The sequence below is a fragment of the Ceratotherium simum genome, chromosome 16 (genome assembly GCF_057802395.1).
Source record: "Ceratotherium simum simum isolate JZ-2026a chromosome 16, ASM5780239v1, whole genome shotgun sequence".
Classification (NCBI taxonomy): Eukaryota; Metazoa; Chordata; class Mammalia; order Perissodactyla; family Rhinocerotidae; genus Ceratotherium; species Ceratotherium simum.
The window spans coordinates 7,231,077-7,252,394 of NC_141915.1; the positions used below are offsets into that span (position 1 = coordinate 7,231,077).

The 21,318-nt window shown below is 41.6% G+C and overlaps 1 protein-coding gene across 1 annotated transcript in view; it reads right to left on the minus strand.

The window, feature by feature from the left end:
* Positions 1-21,318, minus strand: part of DNAH9 (dynein axonemal heavy chain 9) — a 309,121-nt gene that overhangs the window by 166,166 nt on the left and 121,637 nt on the right. The window contains exons 32-36 of the mRNA XM_004433052.3: positions 14,369-14,579; positions 9,209-9,336; positions 7,514-7,622; positions 6,113-6,260; positions 1,794-1,968 (exon numbers count right to left, since the gene is read on the minus strand). Of these exons, the coding sequence (XP_004433109.2) occupies positions 1,794-1,968; positions 6,113-6,260; positions 7,514-7,622; positions 9,209-9,336; positions 14,369-14,579 (771 nt within the window). The remainder of the gene's footprint in view (positions 1-1,793; positions 1,969-6,112; positions 6,261-7,513; positions 7,623-9,208; positions 9,337-14,368; positions 14,580-21,318) is intronic.

Consider the following 21,318-nt stretch of genomic DNA (forward strand, 5'->3'; position numbering starts at 1 on the left):
GGGCTTTTAAAAAGAGTTGAGTGGATTTAATTTTTTCTATACAGAGATAGAAGAATTGACCAAGTATCTTCATCCTGAGACCCCACTGCTTGGCACCAGCATAAGAGAGAAGCCCAGCAGTGGTTGCTGTCTGACATTTCAGCAGCCGAAAAGTCAGACACTGCATTTGATGGAAAGCAATAACCTATGAATTCTGGACGTCTGTGCATTTCAGCTAGGTCTCATCCATCCTGCTGCACTCATTGCTTTCTTGCCTCAAAGGGGAAATGTAAAGCTATCAAAGAGGCAGTGCACGGAGAAGCTCCAAGGGCTGCGGAAGAGAGAGCATGATATTCTCAGATGTCAAACTCCCGTCCATCCAGGCATCCTGCTGCCCTTGGAGAGTGCCCCTTTCCTACCAGCACCTCGCGCTAGAGAGGGAGAGGGAGAAAGGCACATGTCCTAAGGACTTCTGAGAGCTGCTTTCCGAATTTTGAGCACCAAAGAACACGTTAGGGAGTTATGAGAGGTAGGATGGATGTTACAACCAGAGCCTGCGAAAATGGAAAAGAAATTGTTACTTCTAAATAAATTGTTAATTCTCCCAGCTCACCTCCATTCTGGATACTTAGAACCTGGTTTGCTCTGGGAGGCTGAAACTTTTTATCTCTTTCCTTGAAAGAGCCCCTAATCAACTCAGATCAGAAAGAGTAAATCATAACTCTCCAACAATTACAGCTTGGTTTGATGCCCTGTTGTGAGAGAGGCACCAGGTATTTGCTATGAAACTGAACATTTATGGTAGGAGAATATTAATAATAAGCACATATGTGTGCCAGCACTATGCTAAGTGCTTTGCACATATTCATGTCAGAAAATTGGAACAGTATCCCTGTATTTAATCTTTACAACCATCTTAGGAACTGGGTACCACACTCATCACTCTCATCTCCTTTGTACACCTGGGGGAAGTAAGGTAGAGAGGGGTTAAGTTACTTGTCCAGGGACCTCCAGATAATAAGTGGCAGAGCTACAATTCAAATCTGGAGTCCATATTCTTAACTTCTATAGGATATTGCCTGATGGCTAGAGTCACTTGTAAAAACTGGTCTGTATAACCTTGAATATGTTGTTTCTAGGTAAAATACCTCTTATTTTGAGGAAACTAAGTAAAGAAAAATGCTGGAAATATAAGAAGGGTTAGGGAATAGGATGCCAAGATACTCCAAGCCAACATCCCTACCCTAAACAGCATGAGGCTACAGCAGCCAACACCATGAGAAAAAAACTACTTTGGTTTCCCACCTCCAGATGTCAATTAACCTTCAGTCCAACGTTCTATGGACAGCTCCACATTTCAGGAGTATAGTGATGTGATGGTTAACTCTGGTCTGGCACAGAGTGGTACATGCTTGTTCTGGAAGATTTTTAGAAGGTTAAAGGGATTCCTTTCACTCAAGCTTCTACAGCACAGCATCATTCCACCTATAAAATGCATATTACCCTGCAAAGTAGTGTACTTACACCTCCAATTGTTCAAACTCAAAGACTGCCACTCTCCAAGAATTCAGGGATACATTCGCTAACTCAAAAAGCAACAGCTCAAAACACAGCCCAATCTCACCTGTCTAACCCCACGAGGCCCTTCTATGGGGACTGATGTCTTGAGCAGAGCAGTGGATAAACTAAATAGTTTGATGCTTTCCTGTTGATTATGACGTTGAGCTGTCCTGTCTTCCAAATCTTTGCTGCAAGATCAGTGTTTGCCACTGTGGACTTGCAATGTGGGTGTTAGCCTCAGCACGTCCTCTTACCTGATCTTGGACCATTGCTCCACCAAAAGCCCAGATGGCAGCAAACACAAAATAAAGCTCATAGGTTTCCTTGGGGCAGTCTGCAGGGATGTCCTCTTCAGTCAGCAGACACTCGAGAAGGTGGCACAGCATCTGAACCATGCTCTGCTCTGGGATTGGAATTATCTTCTTAAATCTGCAAAGAGAGACCCAGGTGTGCTCTAAAACACTGGATTTTCCATCCTAGAGGTTGCTGGATAGCTATGGAACCTAACTGGTTTCTGTGGACTGATGATTTGTCAAGTTCATGCCGTTTTGCAGCAGCAAAAACTTGAGGATTACAGAGAACCATGTTGCTACTTAAGCCTTTGTTCTCCTCAGCTATTTTTGGGTCAGCTTCCTTTGCAAAGAAGTAAGGGTCTGGAGCACTCCTGAGAAGGTTCCTTTTCTCATCTTATTTTCCTCTGACGCCCTCCCCCTCTCCTCTTCCCTTCTCTGAACACTGATGGTTCTCTCTCAGTCCTTGGGGATTGTAGGCAGCTACAACTAAACGACTAAATATCTCAGTTTCACTTCTTTCACAGTTTCTTCAAGTGTCAAAAAGCACCTACAGAGTCAAAGTGGGTGCAGTTCTGAGGTTGGCCCTTCCACTCCTCCAGCTCAGAGGAGTTCCCTCAGTTAAAACACATTGAAAATATTTTCTCTGGGGCTAGAGTCTTCTCTGGGGGGCAGAGTAGGCGGGGACAGATGGTTATTTTATACAATCATGATTTACTGATGGAGTTCCTCTTCCAAAAATATACCTCTGTGAGTTTGTCCTGCCCTGGCTTTTCTAGTTTTAATCTTGGCTTTGGAGGTCTTGACTGAAAATCAGATATCAAGAGATGCACAAAGGTGAATCTATGCCCAAGGGAGCAGGAGCATGTGTGTGCATGCACGTGTGCATACACGCACACACACACACACACCCTTGGGCACTCTCACCCCACCACCCATGCACACAGAGTACACCACGTACCCACACACTAACCCCCTCCTGTACACCTGCCCACGTTGCCACCTCCCATGGGAAGATGAGCTCACAGGCTGCACAGAGGCAGAGTCCATTGTGATAAGATGAGCAACACCATCAACTGACACCTTAAAAGTAGTTTACCAGCATTGGGCCTCAGGGTTTGATAGCATCCCATTCTCTTCAGTGTTTTGTGTTCGCTCTTGTTTTTAAACTAGTTGCAATCCTCACAACAATGCTTTGAAGTGGTCTAATAATCTAGGCATTACATCCATGAGTAATGAGAAAACAGAGAACTTGATAGGCTTTCCTTTATTTCTTCGACACATCTTTGTAACAGAATGCTAAAATGGAACTATCTCAGGCTCAGTTCTGGATGAGGTGCCAAGACAATAGGGGCTGACTACTCTGACAATTCCAAACTGAGATTCCAGACAACCAAGGGGAGACTTGCAAAGGGTTTTGCAGCCCTGGCCTCTGGTCCTCTCAAGGGTATAGAGGATCAAAGTGGGAGATGCTGGAAGGGCTAGAAATTAGCATACAGAATTTTGGGGAGAGCTCTTAGCATGCAATGAGTGCTCCCTCTCCCATAGGGAAGGCAGGTGCTTGCCCCAACTAGAGAGCCAGAGAAAGGGGCTTCAATAGGACTACTCTGAGCTGGCAGAGGACCCGCGCCTGGCAAACCCTGCAGAGACTTGCTGATCTCACAGTGGAGTGTAGAGAGGTGGCTTACTGGAGCAGCCTATGCTTCAGTTTGTCAAAGCAAAGGAGGGCTGAGTGTTTCCTGGAATCCAGATGTGGGCTGTGAGCATGTGGGGTTATTTTAGATGCTGGCTAAGGGGGCACCTGGATGGGTTTGCATGAGTTGTCCATGACTGGCTGATGGAGAGACATTTACTTGCTTCAAGGAAAGGCCTATGGGAGATTTCCAGTGATGGCGAGGGGTCCAAGGAACCCACGAAAGCTGCCAAAGAGAAAGAGGCAGATTTCAAATCTGCCACAGTTAGGGTCACTGAGGCCACGCCCACTGCAGTCATCAAGACCTTTCCTGACCCTTACTCTCTTCTCTCTGTCCCTCGTCAACCCTGAAGGGTCAGAAGCTACAGCTGGTTAGAGAGCTACTGGTAGAGTAAGGAGAGAAGTCAAGGACACTTCCTTTCCCCACTGCCCCTGGAGAGTGGGAAGCAGGCCTGAGCTGGGCCGGCAGGTGGAGAAGCTTTCATTTTAAATGGAGTTTGTTTTTAAAAATTTTCATGTGTGTTTTTAAAAATTTTATGTGTGACTGTGTGACTAGAAGTGATCCGATGCCTTTTTATTACTGAAGAATGTCATAAAAGTCACGGATGGTGACCTAGATTTCATCCAGGGGCAGGAGGAGAACTGGACACATTAAATGGTTTTGAAGGAACAGTGGGAGACAAAATAAAAGTGCTTTATAATCGCCCCTTATGAGGCCTGCTCGTTCAATGTAAAAATTACTATGTCGGCATCACACAGCTTCGTAGCAACAGGGCCACGTAGAGCCGGCATGACAAGGCCATGATGAATAAAAAAGAAGTAAGACTTCGATGTAAGAGCTTTGTTACTAAGCAGCTGGGACACTGAGGGAGCATCATGGAACCTTAGCTCCCTGATCTACAGGATGGTTAGCTGTCTTAGGAATGTTGTGAGAATTAAATGAAATAACACCCAGAGCGGGTGCCATAAATTACAACTATTTTTTTTCCTTGATAACCATAGGGCTCAGAGATTAGGGGGAAGAGTTGTCTCTGGATAGGCTTAATACAGAGTCTTCAAAGCTTGTTTCAAAGGCTTGTGCATGCACATGAGCACACGCAGGTACACACAAACACACTCACATACTCACACACAGATAGACAAGAGTTTGGCATCTCTTGTTCTAAATGACCAGAGTGGGAAATGGCCTAACTTTTAGTCAAAGGATATTTTGGACAAGTGTCTCAATAAACCATAAAGAATAGGGCTATACTATTTTCCTAAAACCTTCTCCTCCTGGGGTGTTTTAACTCTTTGCTGCCCTTGCCCATTTGTGACACTAACCACTATTGCCCACATCCAGCTGCTCAATCTCGTTAGATCCCAAGGCTGTAGAGCCCACAGGCCACAAGGGGCTAAAGGCTTTTCAAGGGTTTATGAAAATGTTGAAGTTTGGAAAAATAATTATTGACCCTGATATATAAAAAGTACAAAATCCAAATTAATAAATATTCAATTAAATATCTAAAAATATACCACTATGTAAACTAGTTGGCTGCAACTCAGGTTTTAGTTATATAAAATTCTTTCTTAACTTGGGTGGATTTTGATAGGATGAGGGGCCGGGCATGTGAGAGGAGAGCTCCTGAGGCCCTCCTGCAGCAGGAAGTTCCCCATCGCCTCTGCCTCCACGCTTGCGAGCAATTCTCCATTCTGTGCTTGACAGACCAAAGAATAAGGAGCCAGGGTCATTTTGAGTGACGGACCTAATTTCTGGGAAACATAATCCTCACCCTAACTTGTTGAATCTTTAGGAACTATGGATTTCTGGGTCATGTGGCCTTCACAGCACCAGCTTCTGATGGTTGAACTGGGCTAAACTACAGGGTTGGGTACCTGATTCATAGACTGATGCATCAAATGGCAAAAAAGAGAACGTAAAACAAAACCAGGTTCCAAACACCGGAACCTCTCTCTGCAGACACATATAATATTCTTGCTGTAATAAGTGTCCTTTTGGTTAAGAGCAATTAATCTCTTGTTTATGTGATAAATGATCAGGGCTTGTTGCTTTTACTTTTGCAAACCTATAAGAGGAAAAGTGAACCCTCAGTGTCCAGAGGGGCAGGATGTCAAATGATGCAGTATACACAATCCTGCATTATCTGGGCCATGAACATACACAGCCAGGAACAGGAAGTGGGCCCCACATGTCACTGACAGCTGTCATCTTCCCTTCTAGGTCTGTGGATCTGGCCCATGCATCATTTGTAGGAGGGCTAGCTGCGTGTCCTGCAAACTGAAGGATCTCAGGATTGTTATCTGATATTACAACCTACAGCCTCCTTCCACTACACCCATGTGGCACTGACGAAAGGCACTATATGTCTTCCTCCTCTTCACTCATCTCACTTCTTGCCTGAACTGACAATAGGCATCCCATGGCCATCCTAATGTGTATTCCCCTCTGCCATCTGCCATATCCAGAGGGGAATGCTCTAGGGACATCTGACTTTGGGGACAGGACAGAACATCAGCGGGACATCAGGTGTGAGCCAACAGGCTTTTTCCTGCTGATTTAATTTGTTACCTTCCTTATTTCTTGGCCCACCTGGTTCTGAGTGTGTCTAAGCAGATTGGAAGATACTTGTCAAACAGAATGGTTAGGTTAGCTCTCTCTGTCTGGATTTCCCTCCTGTCAATCCAGCTGCTCACTGGAGGGTTCCATCCCAGGTCTGCTGGGTTGATGTACAGGATCCCTGGGAGCACAGAGAATATTATTTAGTGAAATTTTCCGTAGATGTCAGTATATTTTTCACCCCAGTTATTTTCTCTGTTGAGAAAATGTACAGAAGCCCGGACTTAGAAAGAACGGAGATCTGGCCCAAGTCTGAGAGGGCAAATGGGTTTGCCATTGGGATCAACTCCAGACTGATAATAGCTGATACAAAGCAGTGTTAAAAAGGATCCAAAGGCCAACTCTAGGCTTAGGAGGAAAGAAGGCTGTGATTGATTAGCAATACTTGTCATGGTGCGGAAGTGTGTAGCAGGTTGAAATGTAGCCCCCAAAGGGATACATCCATGTCCTAACCCTGGAACCTGTGAATGTGAGCTTGTTTAGAAAAAGAGTCTCTGCAGATATTATTAAGGTGAGGATCTTGAGATGAGATCATCCTGGGTTATCTGGGTGGGACATTTACAAGAGTCCTTGTAAGAGACAGAAAAGGAAAGACACACAGAGAAGAAGGCCATGTGAAGATGGACGTAGAGATTGGAGTCATGTGCCACAAGCCAAGGCACGCCTAAGCTGGAAGACGCAAGGAAGGATTCTCTCCTAGAGCCTTCAGAGAGAGCACAGCTGGGCTGACACCTTGATCAGACGTCTGACTTCTAGAACTGTGAGAGAATAAATGTCTGTTGTTTTAAAAGCCACCAAGTTTGTGGTGATTTGTTACAGCAGCCCCACAAAACGAATACAGAGTAAGAGAGACCAGTCTCCTGGCCCGTGGTCACAACCCCAGCACAGATCCTTAAAAGGGAATCTGATAATATGGTAGAGATCAAACATGTTCTCTTTATCCTCTAGTCGCTGCTGATAAATTTGCCCAGTGGAAATAGAGCAAAGTTAAGGTAGAAAGCTGTTATTTTCCACCAGGCTGTAGTGAGAAATTGCAATGCTTGGTCATCTCCATTAACCTGGAGGCTAGAACTGGCCTAAACGTAGCCTAATTCGAGGCACTTACGTGCAGAGGACAGTTGTCCAGCTCAGGGGCCATTTCTCTTCCCATTACCATAACATTTCAGAATTAAGAGGATCACATGGCCCTGGCCTTAGAGCACTTGCTCACCCTCGTTGATGTGGATTAAGGCTGAGGATTAGGCCAGAGTTTTGGATGATCGATGTTGACTCCTGTTTGGAACTTCCTTCAGAGCCAGCAACATCCTATGGAACGCTGAAGGCACCTGTTTTTAACTGAGCAGTTTTGTGGTTTTTTCTTTTCTTAGGTCATACCTGCTCTGGAGACAGTTGCTGGTGTGGCCGTGCGCAAGTGGCTGATCTCAAAGAGGAGCCTCATTGTGGGATTCAGAGGGATCCTCTCGTTGCTCGCCAGAGTCAGCACCTGGAGACAACAGAGAGGGACACGCCAGGAAGGGCGGAGTTAGGACACACGGCCAGCTGGGGGAGATTTAGCTGATTACTTCTGGTAGGGATTATGGATGATTATTTTCTTACTTGTAATTGTAAGTATTTTATAAATGTACAACAATCCTCTCTCTCCCCTCTCATGCCTCCTCTCTCCCCATCCCTGTATGCGTGTGTATTGAATTGGGAAATAAATTATCTAAAAAGTTTAAATTGATGTCAATGATTCAAATAAACTAGGCCATATTGGAATAATAAGATTATTCAAGGAAAAAAGCGTAGGCTTTATATTACTACTGTTTCTTTTAAAGCAGTCCCTCTGGGAGAGCATACATTTATTCTAATGATCCTGTAAGTGTTGAAATCATCATAAGACTTCTAATCTGGATGTGCTTTCTGAACAAGTTTAGGAGCAGCGACTAGCTTCACAGCCACTTTATCGGCATTCATTTAGTTTTCATTGTTTATGAAAAATAATATACTCTCAATGGATAAAGATTTGCCACCATTCAGGATGTCTGATAGGCTCAGACTATTTCTGATCTTCAATTTCCTTATTTATAAAAAAAGAAAAAAATAAAGAAAAAAGATTTGAATAGATCATTTAAGATTCCTTTCATCTCTAAATATTACATTAACCTACGTGCAGAAGATTCTGAAGGAAATTACGACAATGCTAAAAACGGTGTGAGTAATGGCAGTGCCATTGAAGTAAGTGAAAGTTGCTCATTCCGATGAATCTGAGATGTCTGTCAAAGACAAAGGTAATAAAATGCAATTAGGATCTTGAAGAGATATATGCACCCCCATATTCATTGGAGCATTATTTACAATAGCCAAGACATGGAAACAACCTAAGTGTCTGTCAATGGATGAATGGATAAAGAAAATGTGGTGTGTATGTACAACAGAATATTATTTAGCCATAAAAAAGAAGGAAATCCTACCATTTCCAACAACATGGATTGACTTGGAGAGCATTACGTTAAGTGAAATAAGCCAGACAAAGAAAAATACTGTATGATCTCACTTATATGTGGAATCTAAAAAAACTAAACTCATAGAAACAGAGTGGATTGGTGGTTGTCAGGGATGGGGGGTGGGGAGAGTGTAGGAAATGGGTGAACGTGGTCAAAGGGTACAAACTTACACTTATAAGATGAATTATTCTGGGGAGCTAATGTACAGCATGGTAACTATAGTTAACAATACTATATTGTATACTTGAAATGTGCTAAGAGAGTAGATCTTAAAAGTTCTCACCACACACACAAAAAGGTAATTATGTGGGGTGATGGAGGTGCTAACTAACCTTATTGTGGTAATAATTTCACAATATACATGTATTTCAAATCACCACACCTTAAACTTACGCAATGTTATATGTCAATTATAGCTCAATAAAGCTGGAAAAAATTTAAGAAATAAAGACATTGGGAATAATTCCTTACTCGGGGCCAGCTCTTGTGTGGAGTTGAGATTTCCAAACGCTCCTGCCATGCTGGGGGACTGGTTTCATAGACGATTAGGGATGATGTAGGGATTTCCCTTCCCACTTGATACCTTGTTATCATCCATGACAGTGTTCAGAGACTCAATCCACATTGGATCTATGTCGCCATCCAGTAAAATCCACTTGGGCCCATCATGGGTGATGTTGGCAAGCTCCCGCATGATGGAAGAGAACAATCCTAAAAGGAACCACGGTATCTTATTTTCCACTTCACCATCAATCTTCTTTCTCTTAACACAGCCTTTCTCTATTAGCTACAGCACTCAGAAGGAGGTGTAAATAGAAAAGGCAGGTCAGAACTGGCTTTGTATCCAACTCTACCAAAAATCTGACAACGTTCAAGTTGCCACTCTCTCTGTGCTTCAGTCTGACTTTTTGTAAGAATGACAGCAGCAAAATAACAACAAAACCTAATAGTACTAGCTTTTTAAGTGACAAGGGACCCAGTGGATCATCTCAACAGGCAACTGTGACATGATGGAATTACATAAAACCTTTTTAGGTAAGGTTTTCATCCTTTGTAACTGCAGCCCAGGCAAATCTTGTCAAATGCAGGCTTTGAGAGAAGGCCTGATGTGATTCTAAGAAATTCACATCTTAGTTTGGATAGCATTGATTTTTATGATATTAAGCTTTCCCAATCAATAATATGCCATGTATTTTCATTTATTCAAATAATGTTTTCTGTTCCTTAATGAATTTTTGCAGCGTTTTCAATGTATTTCTTTGGCTAAATGTATTCCTAAACATTTCATAGTTTTTGTTGCTATTGTGAATGGGATTTTTTTTTTCTGTATTTCCATTTTTAGCTGGCTACTGCTAGTATAGAGAAAAGCTATCAAATTTTGTGTTTATTTTATACTTAGTTACATTTAATAAATTTTCTTATTAGTTCTAGTGATTTTTCAATAATGTCTCGAGTTTTCTAGGTATAAAGCTGTATAATCAGCAAAATAATAATTTTTCTCCTTTTCTCCAATTTATACCATGTATTCCATTTTCTTGTCTTACTGCATTTTCTAGAATCCTACCAAGCAATGCTGAATAATAATGTTGATAATAGATCTCCCTGACTTATTCCTGATTTTAATGGAAATAGTTTTAGTTGCTCATCACTCAGAATGATTTCTTTTTCCCTTTGGGAGGTAAAGAGTATTTATTATATTTAAGGGATTTTCTTCTATTCCTATTTTACTTAGAATTTTTTTTATTAGGATTGGCAACTGAGTTTTTAGCATCTATCCATTTTTCATCCATCAAATGATTTTCTCTTTTAATTTGTGCTTTAGGTTAATACTTAAAAAGTAATTGATCTATCTTTACATTCCTGGAGTAGTTTCTACTTGGTCAAAGTGTATTAGTCTTTTGAGATACTGTTGGATTTTATTTACTGATATTTTATTCAGAATTTCTGTATCTATACTAATAAGTGACATTGGGCTATTGTTTTTGGTTCTATATAGAGGTTGATATCAAGATTATTCTGGCTTCATAAAATTATTTGAGGAGTGTCCTTTTTTATTTTTTAGGATTTATCTTTTTTTTGTTCTCCTACTATTTTTATATTTTCCTTTTCATTAGTTTACTCCTTTTCTACTTACTGAGTAAATTTTGTTAATATTATATTTTGCTAGAGGATCATCTATTTCTTCTAGTTTTTCAAATATGTGTCATCTAATTAAATGTTCTCTTCTATTTTAATCTTGTCTATATCTACTGTTATATATTCTTTCTAATTCCTAATCTTATATACTTTTATTCTTTTTATCCTCACAAAGTACTTATTGGTCTTTACAAAGAGAATATTTATATTTATTTATCCTTCCTATGATTTTTTTTTTGCTCCTTCCCACTAATTTCAGCTTTTATCTTTATTAGTTTCTTCTTCCCAATTTTCTTCAGGTTTGGTTTATTACTCTAATTTCTTAGGAGCGATACTAACTTCCTTTATTTCTAGCCTACTTCTGTAATAAAGAGAGTTTAGAGTTTTTCCTTATTGACTTTAGATGTGTCCCATAGGTTTTTGTATGAAGTGTTCTTCTTTATATTGCTTCCTAGAGGGGTTGGAATTTAATTTTTTCTTTAATCCAGAGTTAAGTGAGCACTTCTTGATTTGCAAATGTAAAATTATTTTTGGTCATTTTCTTACTATTTGTTTTTAATTCTATTGCATTATTATCAGAGAATGTGGCCTGTAAATTGATACTTTTGAATTTGTTATGGCTTCTTCTGTAGCCAGCTAAATTTTTATTTATTTTTTATTTTATTGTAGTAACATTGGTTTATAACATTATATAAATTTCAGGAGTACATCATTACATTTCAATTTCTGCATAGGTTACATCATGTTCACCACCCAAAGACTAATTAGGGTCCATCACCAGCCATATGTGCCTAATCATCCCTTTCACCCTCCTCCCTCCCCCCTTCCCCTCTGGTAACCACCAATCTGATCTCTGTGTCTATGTGATTTTTTGTTGTTGTTTTTATCTTCTACTTATGAGTGAGATCATATGGTATTCGACTTTCTCCCTCTGACTTGTTTTGCTTAGCACAATACCCTCAAGGTCCATCCATGTTGTCACAAATGGCTGGATTTCATCATTTCTTATGGCTGTGTGGTATTCCATTGTGTATATATACCACCTCTTCTTTATCCTTTCATCCTTTTATGGGCACCTAGGTTGCTTCCAAGTCTTGGCTATTGTGAATAATGCTGCAATGAACACAGGGGTGCGTGTATCTTTACGAATTTGTGTTTTCATGTTCTTTGGATAAATACGCAGTAGTGGAATAGCTGGATAGTATGGTAGTTCTATTCTTCATTTTTTGAGGAATCTCCATACTGTTTTCCATGGTGGCTGCACCATGGTGGCTGCACCATTAATTTTTGGAAATGTCCCATGAACCAACCAAGAAAGGAATATTTTGTATCTATAAGATGCAAAGTTCTATAACTATGTGTTATATTGAGTTTGATGATATGTTTCCCATTTCCTCTATATCTGTACTTATTTTTCTGACTACTGGACCTGTCTGATTTTGAAAAACGTGTATTATTATAATCCACTATATTTCTGTTTTTATCAAGTACTTCTAAAATATTTTAAAAGGCTATATTCCAGGGCCGGCCCCGTGGCTTAGCGGTTAAGTGCGTGCCCTCCGCTGCTGGCGGCCCGGGTTCGGATCCCGGGTGTGCACTGAGGCACTGCTTCTCTGGCCATGCTGAGGCTGTGTCCCACATACAGCAACTAGAAGGATGTGCAGCTATGACATACAACTATCTACTGGGGCTTTGGGGGGAAAAATAAATAAATAAAATCTTTTAAAAAAAAAGGCTATATTCCATTTACTTGGAAGTTCTCTTGTTTAGTGAATACAGATTTAGGATTATTATATCTTCTTTGTCAGTTTCTCCAAATTTAGTGTATATATTTAATAAAACATTCAAATTCCAACAGAGTTTCAAGTTTTAATTATATTATGTGAACTTAAATTTAATATGGAATAAGAAGTGCTTGAGACTAGCCAAGAAAATTACAAAACAGTATTGAGGAGGGACTTACCTCATCAGATGTTAAAATATGTTATAAAATGATTGTAATCAAGGGGCTGGCCCCGTGGCTTAGCGGTTAAGTGCGCGCGCTCCGCTACTGGCGGCCCGGGTTCAGATCCCGGGCGCGCACCGACGCACCACTTCTCCGGCCATGCTGAGGCCGCGTCCCACGTACAGCAACTAGAAGGATGTGCAACTATGACATACAACTATCTACTGGGGCTTTGGGGGAAAAAAAAGGAGGAGGATTGGCAATAGATGTTAGCTCAGAGCCGGTATTCCTCAGCGAAAAAAGGAGGATTAGCATGGATGTTAGCTCAGGGCTGATCTTCCTCATAAAATAAATAAATAAATAAATAAAAATGATTGTAATAAAAATAAAGTGACATTAGTATAGGATTAGATAACTAGAACAGAATAGAAAACCCAGAATCAGATCTCGGTATATGTGACAAGTTGGTGTTTAAATCAAAGACTAAACAAATGGTGCTGGCACATTCAGTTATCCATGCAGAAGGAAATAAAGTTGATTCTCTGCCTTACCTCATACTAAGCCCAAAAATAAATTTCAGATGGATAAAAAATTTATTGTGGCATGGAAAATATGCCATGAAATGTCTATGACAAATGGTAGCCAGGGAAAAATAGCGATGCATACAACAGATAAAGAGTTAATACCTTTGGTATATAAAGAACTCTTACAAACTGTTAAGAAAATAATAAGGGGAAGTAAAATCACAAAAGAGCCAATTACGAAGACCAAGAAGAAGGAAAAGATGCTAAGCCTCATTAACAGCGAAATAAAAAGCAGAGAGGCTGCTCGTTAAATCCCCTTGTTCTAGGCCTCTGATGAAGGCCCTTAAATTAGAGGAATCCAGGCAGTTTGACCCTGATGTAATCAGCCATTGAAACATTAGGAGCTGAGATTTCCTCGCTTCAAAAGCCACAGAGGTTTTAGAAAGAAGTCCTATCAGCTCATAGAGAGTTTTCTCTATTTTCTTTTCTGATCTCTCCCAGTGACAGGAGACCCTTTCCAACATGCACCTGTGATTTTTAAATCTTTGACGGTGACTCTGAGGTCTGCACCTAGTGAACACGGGTTTGGGACCCTTGGAATCGCTGTGGAAGGAACCATGGTTCTAGGGCCCTCCTGAGATGAATGATGTCTTCAGCATCACGGGGCCTGGCCCCAGAACCGTCTTCTGTAGCAGCTTCCCCATCACTCCTGGAGCAGTGCTCACAGGGAGTGGTGCCCTTCGTGGAATGCTAGACTGCACTGTTCCTTTGGGAATGAGCCGTGTGCTTCCCTACCCCACCTATGCCTTAAACCCACTGCCAGGCAGTGTAGAGATGCCATGGCTTGTGTTCCAGAACCACTAAACTACAGATGAATGCCTGCGTGGCTCTATCCTCATTAAGTGCCCTCTCTCAAGGGGCAGCTGGAAGAGGTCTCCAAGAAAAGAACACCTGAAGGGCTGAGGTTCCCTTCCAAGCCAAAATTGGTTTCTTCCTTTCTTTGATTCTTTTCACCATCTTCTCCCATCCCAAACAAATCAATCCAGTGTTCTCTCCTCTGCAGTTCACCCCACTAAATTCAAGCCTGCCCAAGGGGCTCTGAGAATAGTGGGACATCCTGGGAGTATCCCACTCTCACCGTCCTTCCATTCTCGGGTGGCTGGATTGATGATGCCAAAGAGCTCATCGTTTGTGACTGCTTTGGGATTGAGGTCAGTCCAGATGGGGCGGCGTTTCATGATCTGATAGGTCCTGTGCAGGGACCTCAGCACCTGCGACTTGCCGGTACCAGCGCTGCCCACCACGAACACGGAGTGCCGCACCGCCAGAAGCTCCTCCAGCTGGGCCACCTGGGGAGACGCAAAATTCAGTGGAGAGACCAACCTGTCACTCACCGACATCCCAACTGCTCTTCTGTGAGCCAGGCTGGTGTCTGAAGTGAGACAACGGAGGAAGGGTTATTCATCTCTAGATATGAGGGGTCCTAAATGTAGGGGAAACATGATTTGTTTATTCACTTATTCATCATTCAGTCATATAATTATTAGTCACCAACTAAATGCTAGAGAGTATACCAGTTGAGGGAGACTCAGAGATGACTCTTCTGCCCTCCATGATCTCATAGTCTGATGGAGAAGCAAGTCATGTTGACAAATTATTATAATGTAAGGTGATAAGTGCTATAGTCGAGGTATTTATAAAGTGCTATGAGAAGAGAGAGGAGGGCACAATTGATTTTGTACAGATAAAGGGAGCAAGAAAGGCTTCACAAAGGAGCAGGCATTTGAACTGGGCCTTCAGGGATGAGTAGGAGTTTGCTTAGAAGAGGAACAGGAGGATATTCCAGGCAGAGGTAACAGCAAAAAACAGGCTTGTGGTGTGACAGAGTATGATGTGATTGGCCAGAGGGTTTGATGAAGCCAGAGTCAAGGAGTCCCCTGGGGACAATGATAGCATTGAAGGTCTCATCACTCTTGTTCTAGCTTGCCTTCAGGCTCACGTTTTCACTCTGTTGTAGGAGTACACTTACTGCAATGAAAATCTGATCATGTCACTGTCATCACTCTGTCCCTTCATTGGTTCTCCACAGCTTTGGTGATGAAATCCCAAATCCTTAGACTGGCTTACAAGACCCTTTTTCAGTCTGACCCATACCAGCCTCCAGTCTTATCTCTCATCCCCCGACATGCACATTCCAGGTGGACAATTATTTGGAGTTCTTCAATGATGCTCTTTCTTGTGTCTGTGCCTTTCAACATACCGTGCCTTGTGTGCAGAAGGTATTCTTTCTCCTCCCTTCCTTGGCCAGCCCCTGCACATCTCTGAAGCTGGGGCAGGTGCCCCATACCTATATCCTACATCCTAGTACTTATCAATATGGCAATGGTCACTTTTCTGTCTTCCTATTAGATTATCAGCTCTTGAAGGCAGGCAGGACTGGGCTTCTTATCAGTCTATTTCCAGTGTCTAGCAGGGAATCTGGCACATACCAAGTGCTGAAAAAATATTTGCTGAAAATATGAAGGATGACTGGAAAGATTGGATGGGCCCTATCATGAAAGGTCTTGTATGTCATGAGCTAAAGCATTCGAACTTTATTATGGATCAAGTCTCTTCATATTTTGCACTATCAGATCCTTGATAGCAGCAGGAAGTGAATTGAAGAGGAAATGTGCTGAAATATTGACAGTGTAGTGGGACAATGGAAGGTTTTTTTCCCCATACATTATATTTATTCTACATTTTAAAAAGTGATAAATAATAACTCCTATACTTTTTAAAATTTAAGTGACACAGATATTAAAAAGAATTCTAGACTCATACAACCACGGAACCAGAAGGAGAGTGGTACTGCTAAGCTCAGTATGAAGGTAGCAGATAAATGGCTGTTTGGGGAGCAACATGATTAGCTTCCATTCTGGCAGGGTAAATGATTGAGATATTAATTTGAGTTTTGTTTTCCATAGCATCAATATTTTTCTCTTCTCTATCGCAAGCCATTGCTGTTCCTCCGATTCAGAATCCAAAAGCACCCAGAGGCGAGTCTCACTCCTGGCTCTTGTTTTTGTCCTTCCGGGCCTTAATGCAGGATGTTCCCGGATAAGGATGAGGAGAGTGGTCGGGAAGGGTCTCTGAGGGGCTGACATCTAAGCTAATATATGAATGAAAAAGAATCAGCCCTGTGAGGACCAGCAGGCAGAGCGTTCCAGCTAGAGTGACAGTGAGTGCAGCAGCAAGCTTGGAGGGCTCGAAGAACAGGAAAGAAAAAAGGAGACTGCCATCAAATGAGATAAAAAAGGTAAGCGGGAGTCTGATATGCAGGAATTGGTAGTTGGAATTTGATTCTAAGTACAAGAGGAAGCTTTTGGAGGATGTTAAGTGTGCAATTGACCTGAGGTCATTGCATTAAAAAAATGCAGGAAGAGGAGGGCCTAGGAGAGGTGGTGGTGCTCTGGCCATTGAATGGAGACTGTATTATATTCCTAGATTTTTTTGTGTGTGTGTGTGAACAACTGATTCCCCGATACTGGAAAGACTTAAAATTGCTTTCTAGTTCAATCAACTCCTTTTTGTTTGTTTCAACAGCTTTATGGACATATAATTTACACACCATAAAATTCACCTTTTTGAAGTGTACAATCCAATGGTTTTTAGCATATTCACAGAACTGTACAACCATCACCACTGTCCAATTTTAGAACATTTCATCACCCCAAAATGAAAATCGTACCCATTACCAGTTACTCCCCCTCCCCTGACCCCTACTTCAGCCTATGTAACCCCTGATATACATTCTGCCTTTACGGATTTGCCTATTTTGGACATTTCACATAAATAGATTCATGAAATATGTGGTATCTTGTGACTGGCTTTTTTCACTTATGACGTTTTCAAGGCTCATCCATGCTGTAACATGTACCAATACTTCATTCCTCTTTATGGCTGAAAAAAATTCCACTGTATAGGTATACCACATTTGTTTATCCATTTATCAACTGATGAATGGGTTATTTCTACTCTCTGACTGTCATGAATCCATCAACTTTTCACAGTATCTTTTGTAAGATAAATATATAAACATCCCTATCCTTCTATCTTTCCTTCTTCTCTCCATCTCCTATCTTCTTTCAGATACATTACATTTTACATTGCCATGTTTAATAATATTTATTTTCTGTTCTATACTTATATTTAGACATTTTATATTTTCCATGATTCTAAGACTTGAGACCAATAGTGGCTTACATTTTTATGATTGTAGACATTTTTCACTACAGAAGAAAGTAGTCACCTGGAATATATTGTGTTCTCATTGGGCCTGGTGTCATGACTTGACAGAGGAGGTTCTAAGCATCAATCCAAGGTCAAATGGACACCCTTTTCTTACTCTCCATAACTGATCAATATCAGGTCATAGCTACTTAAAAAAAAATTTAGACCATGACTTTTTTCTCTTGATGTTTTTAATTGCTCTCTTTTCTCTTTGTTAAAAGACATATGCCTTAGTTCCCATAACATAGAAGTTGAATAAAACATATAAGAACTTTCATCTTGTGAGTCTATTCTTGCTTTGAATATATCCATTTTCGAAGTCCTTTTTCTTGGAGACCACAGACTTCCTGCTCTAATTTGGATTGACTGCTTTCTAGGTCTATTGACAGCTGTCATTCCAGGATCCCTTTTTTGATTCCTTATTTTTTGAATCTCATAACATTTTTATTGTTTTTCATCCTTATTTTGCTGCAGTATGCCCTTAAGTAACTTATTCCAAAAGGTTGCATACAAAGTAAAACTTATGGATCTTTGAAAATATCCTGAATGATAATTTGGTTGGTATAGAATTCTAGTCCTGAAATAATTTCCCCTCAGGACCTTGAAGGAATGTTTCCTTGTCCTCTAGGATCTGATATTGCTGATGAGAGGTTCAGATGTCATCCTAAATTTCATTCCTTCCCTGGGTCACCTGTACTACCACATCACTCCATCACCTAACCAAGAAACTTTAATTTTTTTCTCTTGACCCTTGACTTCTGAAATTATGTATGATGTGTCTTTGTATAAGTCCATTTAAATCCACTCTGTTTAGTACTGACTGAGCCCATCCAGTCTGGACACATGTCTCTCCAGCTCTAGCAAGCTCTCTCTGTTCTTTCTTTCTAAAATTCCCATTGGTAACATGCTGCATAACCTAGATTGATCCTCTACGTGTCATCTCGCCTCTTGTACTTTCTATCCCTTTGCGTGTGTGTGTATAGTATACATGTTATATTTTATTATACACGTACGCTTACATATACACATGTATAGTTTCATCCTAGAAGATTTCCTTGACTTTATTTTCCAATCCTCTCACTGAATTTTTTGTCGTCAATGATACAATTTTATATTTCAAAAGGTTTTTTACAATTCTCTTTTTTTTAATAGCATCTCATTCTTGTTTTATGGATATTATTTTCTTAATTTTCTTCAAGGATGTTAATTAGAACTTTCAAAATGTTCTCTTCCTTATTTCCACTGGAATCAGTTACTCTGCGTGTGTGTGTGTGTGTCTGTCTGTCAATCTGTCTTTATCTCTAGTGTTGTTGGTTTTCTCCAGTATCTGTGAGCCTCAAGTTTAAATGTAGAGCTGCACTGTGTTTCCTAGGAGGCCGGGATGGGTGCCGTCTGCTGCTGGATGTGCAGGTCTCTTTCCAGGGTGGGAGGACTGAGAGGGAGCTCTGTGCACACAGTCAGATCTCCGCCTTTGTCTTTGTCCTTTCTCTTGTGGGTGAGCAAGCAGGTGGTTGGCCTTCAGGCCAAGGGACCCCAAAAGCCTTTAAAGCCTTCAAGGGCTTTGAAGAGGGGGGCATCAATACCCTAAGTGCAGTCACAGTTTTCCCCATAGATATTATTAAATTCCCTTAGACTTTTCTTTTGGGCTGCATGCTAAATGCCTGGCTGCACATGATCTGCATTCTTGGGAATTGGGGACTAGAAGGAGGAGGTGGGAGAAGAGTGTGGGGAGCCGAGTGGCAAAATTATAGGGTAAACAGACTTGACGATCTCCTCTCTGGCTGTTTTCAGTTCTCTTTCTCATCCCCGCTGTCCTTAACTACCAATTCCAAGCCCAGAGCTTCTCCAGGGTTCTGCTTGGCAGGCTGGCCGCCTCCTGGCCCCTCCTCCCCTGAAGCCCTTTCTATGTGTATTCTGGCCCACAGGCCCCCTGCTCTGCCTGATCTGCCCACTCGCTTTCATCCTCTTTCCATCTTTCCAGAAATCTATTGTAATATCCCCTTCCCAGTTTCTACACTTCTATGGGTTTATTCATTTTTCTTAAAAATGTAAATTTATATTATCAATTGTGAGGGATCTCAGGATGCCATCTCAAACCAGAGCCCCACTAGGGTGTTTTGATTAATTAACTTTCAGAAGTTTAAGTGGACAGTGCAAATGAAAAGTGGGCAGAAAACATCATCTGTTCCATGAGCCATTAATAGAGAGCATCTTTTTCATCAGAGGAGCAGAAAGCAGTTATGAAAAAGAAGGGAAGAAAAAGAAGAAAAAAAGAAGAATGTGGGCCAACTGACAAACAAATAGAAAGGAAGAGAAAGATTCTGAGTAGGAAAGAAATGCAGAAGATGGGGAAGGAGGGTCATATTGCCTCAGCAGACTCCTGGAGTCTGGAAAGACGTGGACTCTCGGTTCTAGGACATCAACCCCAGTGTACTGCATCTTAGGAGCCTCATCGGATTTAACTCATCTCTGAGGTTGGGGCGCCTCTTAGGATCAGACTCTTCAAGAGAAAACTCCTCCATCTGGCATTCAAGGTCCTCTACATCATGGTCCCATATTATCATTTCAGGCCTATTGCCCACTACCCCCCACCCCCAACTCCAATACCTTTTTCTTTAGCAACACTGGACTCGGTGCTGCTGCTTTACAATCTCTATGTCTCCCCATCTACCCTTTTGCTGACCCTTTGTCTCTACCCTGAAGGCCATCCTGCCCATTTCTACCTTTAAAAAGTCTATCCACTGAACTTGGGAGGAGAAAGGTTGGGAGTAGGGATGGGCTGACTGGCAAAAACAATCACAGCTGCAAAGGACCAGGTGATGCTTTGCTTTCTTCTGTGAGATGTAATCTCAGAAATGAAAGCAAACACTGACTCGCAATTCTATTCCTATGTAGCCAGGGCTTAATCTCTACCGATGAACGTAAACACCTCCTGGAGCGGAGTAGGAGTACGCTGCCATCCTAGTCTGTAAATTCCTCGACGGGGAGCGCATTCTCTCCCGTGAAGCAGCCTAGTGGCGTATATTGGAGAGGTAACAGCATTCCAGTTCCCTCATCTGTCAAGTGCCTCATCTGCGTCATTGGCCTCAGGGGTGGTGGGGGTTCCAATGTGATACAGAACATAAAACCGCTTGTGAACTCTAAAGTGATGTTCATATGATTCCTAAAGATATTACTGTACAGGGAAAAAAAGTTCTATCCATGTCCCTGTAATCCAGGACCCTCTTGTGGCACTTGTCACATCCTGCTCCAAGGCATAGTTATTTGTGTGCAGGCACTTCTAATGTAACAACATGTATGCATCCTGAAAATATTACCTTCAGTAAAAATAACAGACTTACGGAAAAACGGGATTGGGCAGACCACTCAAAATGTACAGAACTTGGTATCCAGAGCCCTAAAAACTCAACAATGCATCCTAATGCCAATAAGTATGCTAGCACAGTTAAGTCACTAGAGAGTTTGCACCTTGCCTCATGTTGGTCAGTCCTTTGCAGCCTTGAATCTGGGGGCCTGTGCTTCCCTTTTCTTTCTTTCTTTCTGTTTTTTTTTTTTTTTTGTAAGGAAGATCAGCCCTGAGCTAACATCCATGCCAATCCTCCTCTTTTTGCTGAGGAAGACCGGCCCTGAGCTAACATCTATTGCTAATCCTCCTCTTTTTTTTTTTTCCTTCTTCTCCCCAAAGCCCCAGTAGATAGTTGCATGTCATAGTTGCACATCCTTTTAGTTGCTGTATGTGGGACGCCGCTTCAGCATGGCCGGACAAGCAGTGTGTCGGTGCGCGCCCGGGATCCGAACCCAGGCCACCAGTAGCGG